Source organism: Dipodomys spectabilis, unplaced genomic scaffold (assembly GCF_019054845.1).
Source record: "Dipodomys spectabilis isolate Male_0828 unplaced genomic scaffold, ASM1905484v1 ptg000169l, whole genome shotgun sequence".
Lineage (NCBI taxonomy): Eukaryota > Metazoa > Chordata > Mammalia > Rodentia > Heteromyidae > Dipodomys > Dipodomys spectabilis.
This window is the reverse complement of record NW_024870846.1, coordinates 7,218,237-7,232,500: the sequence shown is the minus strand read 5'-3', so window position 1 is coordinate 7,232,500 and position 14,264 is coordinate 7,218,237. Positions and strand designations below refer to the sequence as shown.

At 53.3% G+C, this 14,264-nt stretch overlaps 1 protein-coding gene across 1 annotated transcript in view; it reads left to right on the top strand.

The window, feature by feature from the left end:
* Window positions 1-6,081, top strand: part of Zadh2 (zinc binding alcohol dehydrogenase domain containing 2) — a 6,126-nt gene extending 45 nt beyond the window's left edge. Inside the window, exons 1-2 of the mRNA XM_042693498.1 lie at window positions 1-211; window positions 5,031-6,081. The exon at window positions 1-211 is cut by the window's left edge and continues 45 nt beyond it. Of these exons, the coding sequence (XP_042549432.1) occupies window positions 3-211; window positions 5,031-5,955 (1,134 nt within the window). The 5' untranslated portion in view covers window positions 1-2 and the 3' untranslated portion in view covers window positions 5,956-6,081. The remainder of the gene's footprint in view (window positions 212-5,030) is intronic.
* The last annotated feature ends 8,183 nt before the right edge of the window (window positions 6,082-14,264 follow it).

Genomic DNA, 14,264 nt, shown 5'->3' with positions numbered 1-14,264 from the left:
CTATGCAGCGGCTGGCGTCGGCCGGGGCGCGAGCTATCGTGGACATGTCGTACGCGCGCCACTTCCTGGACTTCCAGGGCTCGGCCATCCCCCGGGTCATGCAGAAGCTGGTGGTGACCCGGCTGAGCCCCAACTTCCGCGAGGCCGTCACCCTGCTCCGGGACTGCCCGGTGCCGCTCCCCGGGGACGGAGATCTCCTCGTCCGGAACCGGTGAGCCCGCCCGGCGCGCGTCCCCGCCCCGCTCGGCCCCCGGGCCGCCCGCGTGCCCACGCCGCGGCGCGCGCTCGGGCGCACGGCCTGACTTGGCGAGGTCCCGGCAAGTTGAACCCGCCGCCATCTGGCGAAGGCCGGCGTGAAGCGACTTGCCGGTGTGAAGATTCCGTGCCACCCAAAGTCCTAGTAGCCGGGGTGGGGGGGGATGATTTTAATTTGGGATTCCCCTCCCCGCCCCCCCCGACTCCCCTCCCCCTTCCTCTCGCCCGACGGGATAAAACCGACGGGACCCAGAAGGGAGGCTCCCGCCCGGCCCACCCGCCGGCGGTCTCGGCTCCGGCGCGGCCGTAATCGCGGCGGAGCCGGCACGGTGGCCTGGAGGACAGAATCCCGGGCCCGTCCGGCTACTGCGGTCCCCGCCGCACTCGGCAGCCCGTCGCCTGGCGGAGCGCGCCGCGGGCGTGCGGCGTCCTCCCCGCCGCCGAGGTGCGCGCGCGGGCGGCGCCGGCTCCTGGTCTGCCCCCGGGGGCGCCCGGACGGGCGCTTGGCGCGTGTCCTGGGCCGTGGGGCCCGGCCCGAGCAGGGGCCCCGGCGTGGCTCGCCGATTTTGCGGCCACCCTGGTCACTGTCAGACCTGCCGAGGGTCTCGCTCACCCCACACTCGCCCGGTCACGTCTTTCCACCTCACTGATCTTTAGTAAGTGGCGACCGGAAGGAACGCCGCCTCCCCGCGGAGGCCGTGCCCGCCCGGTGCCCGCGTTGCCCGCGCTGTTCTCGGCGCCCCTCGGCGCGCTGAGCCCCTTCCCGTGGCGTGGTGGGATGCAGAGCGAACAGTTCCCCGGGGAGGAGTGAGTGTCGAGTGCCACTGCAGGGCACGGCGGGCAGGGACGCACGGCCGGGACGCGGGGTCTGCGGGGCGGTGCGGACCCGGCCCCGGGCAGGACGGCCCGTGGGACGGGGACGGGGCCGGGGCCGAGCTCCATTCAGGCCGCCGGAAGGATGGGTGCGGACCCGGACGCCCGGGGCCGGGAAACCTGTTGGGACCAGAGGGAGTTGCTAGGGTGTGTCAGAGGTGGCGCGCGCGCGTGTTCGGGGAAGGCCGGCCTCGGGGCTGCGGGTGCGGGGCGCAGCTTCCCGGTGTGCGGAGAGGGAGTCAGAACTCGGCCCCGCCAAGGGAAAAGAAGGGCTGAGCGCGCCTCCGCGTGCCACGCCCCGCGCGCCCCTCGGCTTTGCCGGTGGAGAGGAGACCCACGGAACCTTTTCCCACAAACTTGCCGGAGGAGTTCCACGCAGGCTTTTGGTTTTTTGAGATAAAATTCAGCTTGGAGCTGAAACACTTCTGTAAACACACACATTGCTGCGCGAATAAAATCCCTTGTAGAAACAGGTGGGATCCTGGGGAGGGGGGACGAGGCGCCCCGGGGAGACAGGCTGAGGGGCGTGGGGAGTTAGAGACCTGGGAAACCCCGGGCCCTGGGACCACCTGGGGCGCAGCCTGGGCCTCGGCCTCCACCTGGGAGGCTGAGCCGGAACCGCCTCTACCAGCCCAGGTTCCCTGCGGGCCACTCCTCTTTTTTCAGGCTAAAGGTCGGGGGCCCCTGTTCTCTCCCCCTCCTCCCCCCAGAGCTGCTCTGCCGCAGCTGCCCGAGGACACTGGGGTTGGTCCCCGGCCAGGGAGCAGCGTGGGTCCCTGAATTCAGTTACATGGAGGAGACAGGCTCCCGTGTTCAGAAGTCAGTGCGGGTTGGTTTTAAAAGCATGCCTCTCTTCCTTCCGCGTCGGCCAAGAATGCCTTGTAATATACGTAGTGTGTTTTGTAAGAACAACTTGACCTCTAACTTCGACCTCGAATCCACAGCAGAGAATGTAAACGCCAAAGCAAAGGGAGCCCGTTTTGAGTGCATTGGAAGGGGCCGGATCCTTGTCTGGCCCTTTAGCTATTTTACTGAAAAATCCAGCCCTCGATGGTCCTTCATTCTGTGGCATTATACCGATTTTTTTAAATAGAGGTCTAATAATGTACTGCCCTGGAGTTGATTTCAATTCAGGACAAGGCTCCCGAAACGGTGGTGCTCGCTGCGTTAAAAAGTGATGCAAGCCCCCCGCATTTTTGGCATAAATAAAACCTCCTCGGGAATAAATGGTTAAACCGGATTGGGTTGTTGGGAGGTCTGGGCTGACTCTTCCCGCGGGGAGCACCTGCCCACCCTCTTCCAGGTGAACCAGGTTCAGGCTCTCCATCCACAGGGAAGGAAGGGCTTCCCCGACAGGCGGCTGCTCGGAAAAGAAAGTTTGCCATTGAGAAAAGCTGTGCGGAGGGGTGTGTAACATCGCTCTAGAATGTTCCGGCGGTGCTAGCCCAGCCCTCACCTTTACCGGGTTACTCCTGAGGACAACTTCCTCTGCTCATCCCTGGGAAAAGAAAGAACGCACCAGGTTAAGTCTGTTTGCGCACTATTTTTAGCTCTCTCGTTCTGTCTCGCTGTCTCTCTTTTAACCCTAAGAAGGTGGCAGGTCACTTCGTTTCCCAAATCTCACAGTGTTCTGCTCAGGTGCGTGACGGGCGCCGGGCTGGGCTGGGGTAGGCGCCTGGCCTCTCCCCAGGCCCAGCTCTCTTGGCTCCTTTTCTTCTCCCCCTCCCCCTCTTTATCTGTACTGTTCTTTTCAGGGGCGGAGGGTGGGGTGGGATGCTTTCCTTGCCTAGGCTCCAGTCTGCGCCGGCCCTCGCCCTCGGACTGGAGAGGTTTTCCTCGGGCTCGGGTGCCCTGCTGTCCGTGCCCGCGGGGAGGGGTCGGCGCCGGTGAGCGCGCACAGGCGGGAGGCTTACGGAGTTGGGGAGAGTCGGGGGGCGCCCGTTGGGCCGCTGGGAGCTGCGCCTGCCGGGAGCACCGGCTCCCCAGGGCGGGCGCGGGGTGTCCAGGCCCGGGCTCCCTCGGCTCCCCTCCCCTCCCTCGCAGCCGGCCGCCCTTGGCCTTGCTCCTAGCCTGGCGACCCCCGCGCCTCCAGCCCTTCCTCCGCTGGCGCCCAAAGCCCGGCGAGGACCGCGGTGAGGACTGGCCGCGTGGAGTTGCATCTAGGCGCGTGGCGTCCTCGAAGCGGGATTCCGGGGACGGTGGGCGCCTCCGGACCACCACGGGCCCAGGGACCCGAGAAGGCCGGCGTGCCAGGCCCCGACAACCTCGGGTGCAAGGGGCAAAGGTCACGAGGATCCCCTGCGGACCCTGTCCCTCTCAAGGGGTGGCCGCGCCTCTCCACGGGAGGCCGCAGGGCCGAGCCCTGCCGAACTTGGCCTTGCCGCCCGGCCCGGAGGGGGGACCGGGCTGCCCTCCTCTCCGCGCCCCAGCCTGGGCGCTCCGGCTCCGTGCCGCAGACGCCTGGGGGCCCCTGGCAGGAGCCGAGCCGGGCGTCCCTCGGAGCCACCCCGCATCCCTTCCACCCAGACCGGGCCGGTGCTCGGCGGGGCCGGCGCGGCTGCCGGGGTAGTCGAAGCCTTTCCAAGGGCCGCGAAACCGGCGGCTTCCTGCCCCTCCAACAACACCGGACCAGTGCCGAGCGCCAGGAGCGGGAGGCGCGCGGCCAGCCGTGCGGCCTTGGTGCGTCCGGGGCGCCGCGGCCTTGGGGCCCCGGGAGCCCGACGGGGCGGCCTTGCGCCCTCATCCAGACCTTTCTCTATGGTGGACGGCCAGGGCCCGCCGTGAGGAGTGTGTAGGCGACGTGGAATACACCCTTCCACCGGGCTGGCTTACTAACTTAAAAGTGAATTCTTCCTGAACGACCTACTGGCCAGCTCGCCTCCCGCCACCAGATGCTCCATCTTCTGGTCTCATTGCAGGGGGAAATGGCATGTTTGGGGTCCGAGAAAGTGTCAATGCCACCTCCTGACAGTCTTAGCAGATGGTCCCCCTGCATATCGGGGTATTGTCGATAGGAAGTGTATGTGTACTGGGTGGGGGGGGGGGTTCTGGCCTCACAATCAAAGTGAGTCTGGATACCGAAATGAAACTAATCATCTGGTCTTAATCACTAGGCCTCTGCTTCGTGTGGAGGAGAAACACAATGACTGGCTTTCCTTTTCATCTGGAAGGGACTGTACAATGTTGAACGTTCCATAAAAAAATCATTCTCTCCGATTTGTGTTCCAATTAATCAAAATGCGTGTTTTCAAACCAGACATATTTGCACCAGAGAGAGAGTTCGCTGCAGCCATTTCCAACCAGCCCCAGCAGTCACATGTAGCAACCGATGACCTTGCATGTCCCATCAATCTTTAATAATATCATTGTCATTACTATTATTATCTGAAGTGTTAAATTGTTGCCAGAATCAATACCAGTGTACTTCTTTGGATATATTTTATCCCAGTGTTGTTTTTAACATCTTTGTTAAGAGGCCAATTAATTTCCAACTCCTAGCCCCAGTGAAGTTGTATATAATGAGGGCCTCCTGTCTTTTTTTTTCTTTCTACTTGTTTCTCCTTTTGAAAGGAAGAGGATAGAAGCAAGTGACACATGAAATAAATCACTTGCTGACTAAAGTGATACAAAATTCTCCCTAAACTGATATAAAGCAGAAAATATGCCAAAACTCTGAGTGTAGAGCTAGTTGGTAGATGACCATTTTTTGGTTTGGGGAGTTTTGTTTTGTTGTTGTTGTTTTTTTAACAGAGCAGGACTGGTTTTGTCTAATTCCATCGGGTCCTACAGTTGCAACCCCGCCACAGCCACTGGATGTAAAGAGTTTTTTTTTTTCTCGGCACAATATGAAGACCTTCACGAAGAAAGTATCTTAATACATGTGTGTGTTTGTTTCGTTCTAGATTTGTTGGTATTAATGCATCTGACATCAACTATTCAGCCGGCCGCTATGACCCATCAGTGAAGCCCCCGTTTGACATAGGCTTTGAAGGGCTGGGAGAGGTGGTGGCCTTAGGCCTCTCTGCTAGCGCTAGATACACAGTGGGCCAGACGGTGGCTTACCTGTCACCTGGGTCCTTTGCTGAGTACACAGTGGTACCTGCCAGAGCCGCCTTCCCAGTGCCCTCACTGAAGCCACAGTACCTCACCCTGCTGGTGAGCGGCACCACCGCCTACCTCAGCCTGCAGGAGATGGGAGGGCTGTCAGAGGGGAAGAAAGTTCTGGTGACAGCAGCGGCGGGGGGCACAGGACAGTTTGCTGTCCAGCTGTCCAAGAGAGCCAAGTGCCATGTAATTGGAACCTGCTCTTCTGAGGAGAAGTCGGCTTTTTTGAAATCCATTGGATGCGACCGTCCTATCAACTACAAAGCCGAGCCCGTGGGAAGCGTGCTCAAGAGCGAGTACCCGGAAGGGGTGGATGTGGTCTATGAGTCCGTTGGGGGAGCCATGTTTGACTTGGCCGTGGACGCCTTGGCCACCAAAGGGCGCTTGATAATAATTGGGTTTATCTCTGGCTACCAAAGTCCTTCTGGCCTTTCGCCTGTGAACGCAGGAACGTTGCCAGCCAAACTGCTGAAGAAATCTGCCAGCATCCACGGCTTCTTTCTGAACCATTACCTCTCCAAGTACCAGGGAGCCATGGAGCGGTTGCTGGAGCTGTTCGAGGGTGGGGAGCTGGTCTGCCAGGTGGACCGGGGAGACCTGTCTCCAGAGGGCAGGTTCACCGGCCTGGACGCCACATTCCGAGCTGTGGACTATATGTACATGGGGAAAAACACTGGGAAAATCGTAGTCGAATTACCTCACCCTGTCAGCAGTAAACTGTGAAAACAGAACGAGGGTATAAATCAAAGGAGAGAGAAAATGAGCACTGTATGCTGCAGAATTACTCAAATCAATTTATTTTTAGTTGGAAATGGATCTATCTTAAAATAAAAGTTAGATGTTAATGAATACTCTCCTCCAGTGTCTCCCTTCCTCCTCCCTTCTCTGTTTTTCTCTCCCTCTCCTCCTCACTCTCTTCTTCTCCTTTAGGGGGAAAATGTGCCAATAAAAGTTCCTTCTATGGCTAAGAGGTAAAATGTTTACATTGACTCTTTAGTCATGGACAGTCTCATTCCAGATTTTACTGTTCCAGGGAAGTAAATTAATTCCTGATGTAGGACCTGATCAAATCAGTATGTCCTCCGCTTGATGAGATTTAAAAATCAGTCTGGAAAATAGTTGCCAGAGTCGTCTTCACCTTGGGAGCACTGGCCCCGCCGCTCAGTAGCTGACAGGAGAGGCGCAAAGTCAGCTGTCTGCAAAGCCCACTTGCTCAGGAAGTAGCCGCTCTTTCTTTTTCTTTTTCTTTTGCCCAGAAATCACTAACAAACTATCAAAATAGACATGTGAGGGAAGAACTTCCCTCCTTATTTGATCTGGTTAAGCTATTGGGAAAGTCACTCTGCAAACACAGATGTACCTGGAAGTATCTATCTGAGATTTGATACCTTTTATACATACTACAAAGTAGAAACTTTCCCTATTCTTTTTAGCTGCAAATATTAATGCTAAGTTTGGGAAAGGGGAATTATAGAGTCGAGGGGGAATTTTAATTTTAATTTCTTAATTACTCTCTGCACAGGAAAGGGCCACTATAACTCTGTGCTCCTTTCACAGTGAAGTTCCCAGATCCTAGCAGGGACGGCCGACAGGATCCGAGAGCCCATCCTGGGCAAGCCTTGCCACCATGCACGTCCACAGCCTGAGGACCCAGGCTACAGCTCCGTGCTCATGTAGGAAATCGAGTCATGTACAATAGCACGTTTGCTTCTCACTGGAGGTTCTTGGAGGTAGAAGGTGGGTTTGATCTCTGGTAGCCTGTGTTCCCATTTCACTTCTCCAACATTGTGTTGGAATGAAACACTTCTTGTAAGTGGCAGTACACACATCCCCTGGCCACATGGGAGCCATGCAGCCTGCCCTGCGTGAGTCACCGCAGGGCTCTGAGTCAGGCCAGAAAGGACCACGCATCCTTAACCTTCATCACCCAAATGGCTTCCATCATGCCCATCATGGAGTCAGAATCCCACGGTGCCATTCCAGCCGAAGGTGAAGCCCAGCCCATGATCTTCGCAGAGTCCTAGGTTTCAGGGCTTAATAAATACGAACTCAATTAAAGGGGCTCCAGGACAGTTGGGACCAGATTCCACTCATCTTTCGCTGCATCAGAAGAGCAAGGAAGATCTCGATGCTGAAGAGCCGTTAGTATCTGTTTTACAAGATTTACTCATTTTCAGGTACCTAATGTAGCCGCCAGCATGCACGCACAACAATACAATTTATATGGTAAATGGAACCAAATAATGGCCTCACTGAATGTTATGGCTGCACTGAAGGGAAATGTCACGGTAAATAGCTGCCAAATTATGGATCATGCCGAAGTGTCACAACTGCACTAAAGACAAATAGCACTGGAGGCTATTGCCACTGTGACGCTTTTGAGTTATGAAGAAGGGTAGCGGCCTGATGCGAGACTCTTTGTGTCCTCGTCATAGCACAGGGCCATCGGTGCAGGGACAGAAAGCCTCATCCAGTGTGGTGCTTGGTTATTAATCTGCCCCTTCCAGACCCAACAGCTGCAGCAACACAGAAAGAGACTTTGCCTGGCTCTTCCATACACAAACCAGGGCGGGGAGAGGTGGGTGGGGGACTCATTTTATGAGTGTGGCTAAGCCTAAGAAATGACTGCTAATGGAAAAATGTGGTAATAAAATAATCTAATCAAAGAATAGTATCAAATTTAACACAGTGTACGTCTGAAGAGCTCCGTTGCTTGCTATGCAGATAGATTGTGTGAAATGCAAGCAATCATGCACTTTCTCTCTGCCTAAAGACTTGAGGACAGAAGACATTACCAACTCAATTGCCTCTTGGAAACTGAAGTGTATCCCGGTTTCTTTCATTTTAATGGGAGGCTAATAAAGATGAAAGACCAACATTTTATCTGATGGATCCCTTAAGCCACAGAATAGAAATTTATTATGTTTTGAGGGAATATGCTAAATTCAGCTATGTAAAAATAAAACTCAAACACTTGGGTTTAAAATAAAACATAATCTGAAAACCTCATGTGCTCTCTCTGTCCCTCAAACTGAGAAACTGCAATGCGTGCTGGTTTCGTTTATTCTCAGAAAACAAGCATGAACGATTCCGTCCATTCAGATAATGCCAAAAATATGTTTTAACGTGTTTTTTTTTTGTCCTTTTGAAAAATGATTTGTAAATTGAGGGTCACAGTTCGGCATCAGCTTCGTCCTGTGGGATTTGTGTTGAAGACCAGCCTGTAATGGGAGGTGAAGTGCTGTGAGGGTTCCCTGCACCTTTCTTCTCAACTGTATTACATATCACAAAAAGAGCATCCATAATTCAGGGCCATTGTCAGGCTTTGTTTTAGAGAAGGGGCCAGGGCAGAGAAGTCGTGGGGATGAAGGATTTCCCAGTTCTCCCTGTGCCCCGGTGTGGCCTACTCCGCATGGTGGGTAAGGTCGCTGCCCGGGCACGGTGGAAGAAAGAAAGGCCTCCCAAAGATCTGGAACCATCCGGGTCAGGACTTCTATACAGCCCAGCACTTTTTCCTCCAAGCCTGTTTTGCATAGGAAAAATACCGACAATATCATTTTGGGGTCCATTAGCAATGACTCTTGCTGTTGACTGATTTCAGCATTTTTTTTTTAAAGGAAAAATCCAAGGGATAGTTTGCAAAGAGATGACAAGTTTCACATGCTCTGTCTGTTCTATAAATTGTCTGCTTGCATGGGAATGGGGCTCCTTGAGATTGGAGGAGAGCCTCTGTAAGTGGTCATTAGTATTACATGCAGTATTTATCTAATGAAGGTGCGGTGACAAGGAGTTGCTGCCGTTATTCAGAGGGACGCCGCTCTGGGCTGGGGGTGGCAGAGCAGCTAATGAGGATATAACGTCTCGGGGCCCCACAGGCCTGCCTCTCTCTGCTCCCCACCACGAGACGCTGGAAACTTGACAAATGACATCATTTAAGACGCGTGCCTGCCTTAGGGACCTGGTCTGGGGCTTCCTGTTTCTGGATCTTATTTGGGTAACATTTATAATAGCTACCCCGACTTGGACCTGCAGTGTTTTCACCCTTGATGGAACTTTCAGTCCGCAGGAAGCCATCCATCTGTTCTCTTTTACAATAAGGTGAGGTGCTCGGGACTGGAATGTCTCCCTAGCACACGTAAACGTGCAGGACACACACCGTACTGCGGGCCTGCACAGAAGTTAGATGGCAAGAGCCAGCCTTAATTCATGAGGTAAATAAATGATAAGATACATAGTGTCAGCTTGGGATGTTAATTTCCCAGAGGTTTTCCTATCATTAGCCTTAAGTAGGTGTATAAAGGGTATCAGTTCACGTCATTTATGAGTACAGTGCATCTTGATCAATGTCATCCTTCCATCATTTTTCCAGAGGTGGCGTGTTTTATGGCCTGATAAGGTCATTTCACAATTATTCTCATTTCTGCTTTGACTCTCTTCTAAATATTCTGTTATTTGTAGTATCTATTTAGAGACAAAATTGTGTGTGCCACCTGTCACTTTTGCAGTTGTGTGTTGTGTGTTGTGTGTTGTGTGTGTGTGTGTGCACTTGTTTGGGATTTTTGACATTTTCTATAACTCATTTCCCATTGTGGCTCAGAATCAAATATTTAGGATGATATTTCAGAAGCTCAATTACCAATACTGTCATAGTCACTTCAAACTTTGAATTCTGTTTCACTAGCCCTTTTGTACCACGCTATTTCAACTCATAAAAGAAGAAATGAGTGGTATGAGATCCTTATTACTGTTACCAGGAGGAATCTGTGGGAGGTTGATCCAAATATGAAAATAATATTTTACCAACATGTATCAACTCAAGTAGTCCTTGGTAGTACAGAGCTGGTATTGAGAGTCAAATAGAGGCCATCTTTTGATTAAATATGCTTGACGTTTCGGTTTAATTCTTCCAGTGCCTGGCAGAAGTGCTACCCAGCGTTCAGTCTTGATCTGCTTGCCCAGGGTAGGCCTTCCCTCCGGTGCCTTTCCAGGGCCCCCCAGGAGGCACGGCTACGTTCCAGAAATGGGGTACATGTCGCCCAGTAGTAGGGTAAGTGCCGCGCGAGGACAGTTTAGGGAAAAGCAATATGTGCTTCATGTGTGCTGAGGAACATTGAGCCAAAAGCAGAGATTTGAACAGCCCCCCAAAGCAAGGCTTTCCCTTGAAGGGCACTATCTGACAGTGTCTTTCTGCCAACATGAAATTAAAATAATAATGAAAACACACCCTGCTGATGGGTGCCAGCATCGCCAGCATCCGGGAAGAAGGAGGGATGTGTGGCAGCCCCGTCACCACGCTGCCAAGGCCACTGTGTGACAAGCAGACCAAGGCCTTTGGGTGGCACCGTGGAAGACAGAGGCGCGCGCACGTCCCGCTGGGGCGGCTTGGCCTGGACCCTGAGGAAAGGACTTGGCCGTGACCTGATGCCCAAGCCCGGGATGGTGGCAATCGCCGACAGAAGCCGAGTCCCAGAAGGATGTGTGTCCCTTTCTAGCCATCATAGACAAGGAGACCCCACTGCCCTCTAAGCTGGGCTTAAAAGGATAATCTAGTTCCAACCATGTCTTGCCCAAGACCACGGAGTCCACAGGACTCGAGCCGTCCCTCAAATGCAGCCACTCGGGGGAGCGGATCCACACAGAGGCTACCCTGCTTTGTCCCTTGCTGTTGGCCAATGCTGATGAGAGCATTGTGCAGGCGCAGCCACCCTGGGCTGGGAAGCGTCACGTGGCTGAGACAATCGCAACCCTGGACATGGTGTCACAGGCTGAACCACCAGTCGGCAGCCGACTCTTCTTGTGTGGGTCTGCTGTACCGGAGCTTGAACTCAGCCTCAGCTTCTCCACTCAAGGCTGGTGCTCTACCACCTGAGCCACAGCTCCACTTCCAGCTCTTCAGCAATTAATTGGAGACATGCAAAGGCACAGTGCCTGTGTGCCTCTGAGCATACAAAACAGTATTTATTGAAATGAGCTCCAAGGAATGGAAATGAGAGGTTTCTTTTCTCTGTTGTTATTTCTGTTTATTTTCTTCCTATCTGGTTTGTTTCCTTTGTCTGTTTATAGGAGGGAGACTTGGGCACAGAGCTCGGGGAAAAGTGAACAAGTACCACAGTGGAGCTCTCTGGACACTTTTGAAAGTGAACTATGGAACTTGCAGGTGGAGATGGGAGGGAAGCACTGTCCAAAAGGAAATGCACTCATCACCCGACTCATGTAACTGTAGCATCTCACTATGTCACCTTTATAATAACAATAAAGGAAATTTAAGAAAGAAGAATCTCGTACGCTTTCCTGTCTGGCCAGCTTTAAACCTCTGTACTCAGCTCTCAGCCTCCTGAGTGGCTGGGATTACAGACAGAGCTGCCAGAACCCAGCATGGTCAACTCTTTAATCTGGCCCAAAGTAGAGTTCTCTGTCACTTGATTCTGTGGCAGAAATATCACAATCTTTTGGAAGAATAATAGAAGGAATTAATAACGGAACACCCACAGTTTAGTTTTACTGCCACAAGAAAGTTCCCCAACAGTGTGTCCTTCAATACCAAATAAAGAAGGCCAGATAAAGGAAATCAGGTACAGTCTTTATTCCCAGGATGATTTGGCCTCCTCATTTTTGCCTGTAAGAAGTTCACACTGCTTGGTCATCCCAATCTTGGTGTTGTAGCAAAATACCTGGGATTTGAATTTGTTGTTCCACTTAGGATCAGATTCTGCACCAGGAGCTCAGTACCATGGAGGGAACTTCCTCATGCATAGGGGAGACCTCACGGGAGAGAGACCCTTCTGTGTGGGCTGTGACAAGAACCCCATGCTCTACAAATAACAGAGCATAAATAAGACTCAAACCCTTCAGAACACATGACACTGACCATTCATGTCTTTCCCGTCATTTCTGCCTTTCTACCCTGAAACTCATGCATAACAATCATAAACTTCCACCTTTCCAGGAATGAATCCTCTTCCGTTCTTAGCAGTTTCTTTTAATGTTGAAAAACCACTTCCTGGGAACAGCACCATTGTCAAAGGTGATCAGGTTTTGTAGGAAAGCCTCACTGCTCTCCAGGCGGCAGTCACAGCCGTGTGGCTGGAATTTACATTTGGAAATTGAATTGTCTCCTTGTGGGTTTTTACTCCATAGTAACTTGTAGAGAATTACTTAGGTCCTAGTACATCCGTGCACAGAGAGTGAGGTTGAGGTGAATGAGCATCAACATCACCCCAACCATTCAAAATACCCTCATCCTCTAGCAAAAGTAAAATTAAGGAGTCAGTATTGGAGAATGTTATTCAACTGGAGAATGTTATTTAACTGGAGTCTCACGTTCTTTTAATGACTCCTCAAAATTTGTGAATTGGACATTTGAAAACAGTGTCAGTGTCTCACCTCCTTACTGTTACATAATGAAGATAGATGACTCTCAAGTAGCAAGGGGAAATGTCAAGTAGAGAATGGCTTGCCCACGATCACACCATCCCTGCCTGACAGAGATGGGTCCACAGATTGTCCTCACGCCAAGGCTCTCTCTAGGGAGCTGTCTTCTCGTACTGTGACTGGCACACAGGTCACCTGTGAAAACACCCGGCCAGACTCAGCATGCAAATTATTGCTATCTTCCACTCCTCCAAAGGAGCATTCCTTCTAAACCTTGGTTGTGGCACTGGACCACCATGCCTGGTGGCCTTGCCTTCATACACTTTTAAACAGAGCATAGGGAGATCCAGGAAGATCACTGCCGTGGCCGGGCAAGAGGCCCTCAACAGGAAAACGCGGAGGCAGGGACTTCCGCTCCCAGTCTTCTGCTCTGGAAGTTGGATTCTTTGTCACGCCAGTGCTGTCCACCTCCTGGCCTGGTAACCAGTTAAACCTCAGTCTTCCAACAGGAGCCCAGGGCACTGCACCGAGAACCCAGGGCACGATCGCACAACATTTTACAGTCAATGTTACAATCAGTCCACCGCCTGTGGTCAGGGCGCGTGGAACATGCCGTGTGGCAACATGTCACCTTTCCTTGAGGTTTGGACTTTAGAAATCAGAGCAAGTTAAGAGGCTGGAGCCTTTACAGGAGGAGTTACATTCCACCCCACGCCCGCTAATGTGTGGCTGTACCTCGCTCTCTGTCCAGGCAAAGAAAGACACCTTGGTTATCACCAAGGAGGCTCAGTGGCATTGCAGATCAAATCCCTGAATTCCAGAGGGGAGGGCACCTGCAGGTGGGGCAGGGGATGGGCGTGTGTGACATGGGGGGTGCAGGGGAGGGGTGAGTGGGCAGGGGTGCATATGGCATGCAAGGGTGTGGAGGTGTGTGTGGCATGCGGGGGTGCGTGGGGGGAGGGAAGGGGGGCGTGTGTCATGCAGGGGTGTGGAGGTGGAGGGGAGTGTGGCATGCAGGGGTGCATGGGGGGAGGGAAGGGAGGCGTGTGGCCTGCAGGGTTGGACAGACCCCAGGGCCACCTCATGTGGCTAGTGAGAACAAGCAGCCATGTCCGACACGCCTTTTCCACCCCACGCCCACCACAGACTCCAGAGCAGAGCAGGGTCCGCAGGAGACCACCCTGCTTGAGCATCTCCTGCAGACAAGACGTTGGGACATGAGAGGGGGCTACCCAAAGGCCTCAGAAAGTGTGGGAGCAGAGGGCGGCGGGGGAATGGGGGTCTCAGGGAAGCAGATAACTTTGGAAAGGCCAGACCGAACTAGGGAAAGGGGCTGTGTGCCCTGCCTGTCTGCGGTGAGCTTCTCTGTGCGCTCATCCATTCTCTGTAAACAGGCTGTTGCTGTCACTTCTGAGTTCCATGTGTACTTTGTTTCTGCCACATTTCTAGAAACTCCCACAGAGCGCTAGCCTATGTTTGGGCATATTCTGTATCCCTGGAGCCTGGGGCCACCTCTCGCCCACCCTTGTCTCCCCAGCACCTCACTGGACACAGTACCCAAAGTCAAACCGCAAACCAAGGTGTACGGTAAATGGAGCCGAGCGCCTTACACACAGCACAGGACTGTGAGGTGTGGGCGCCGCTCTCTCCCGTGCCCTTTC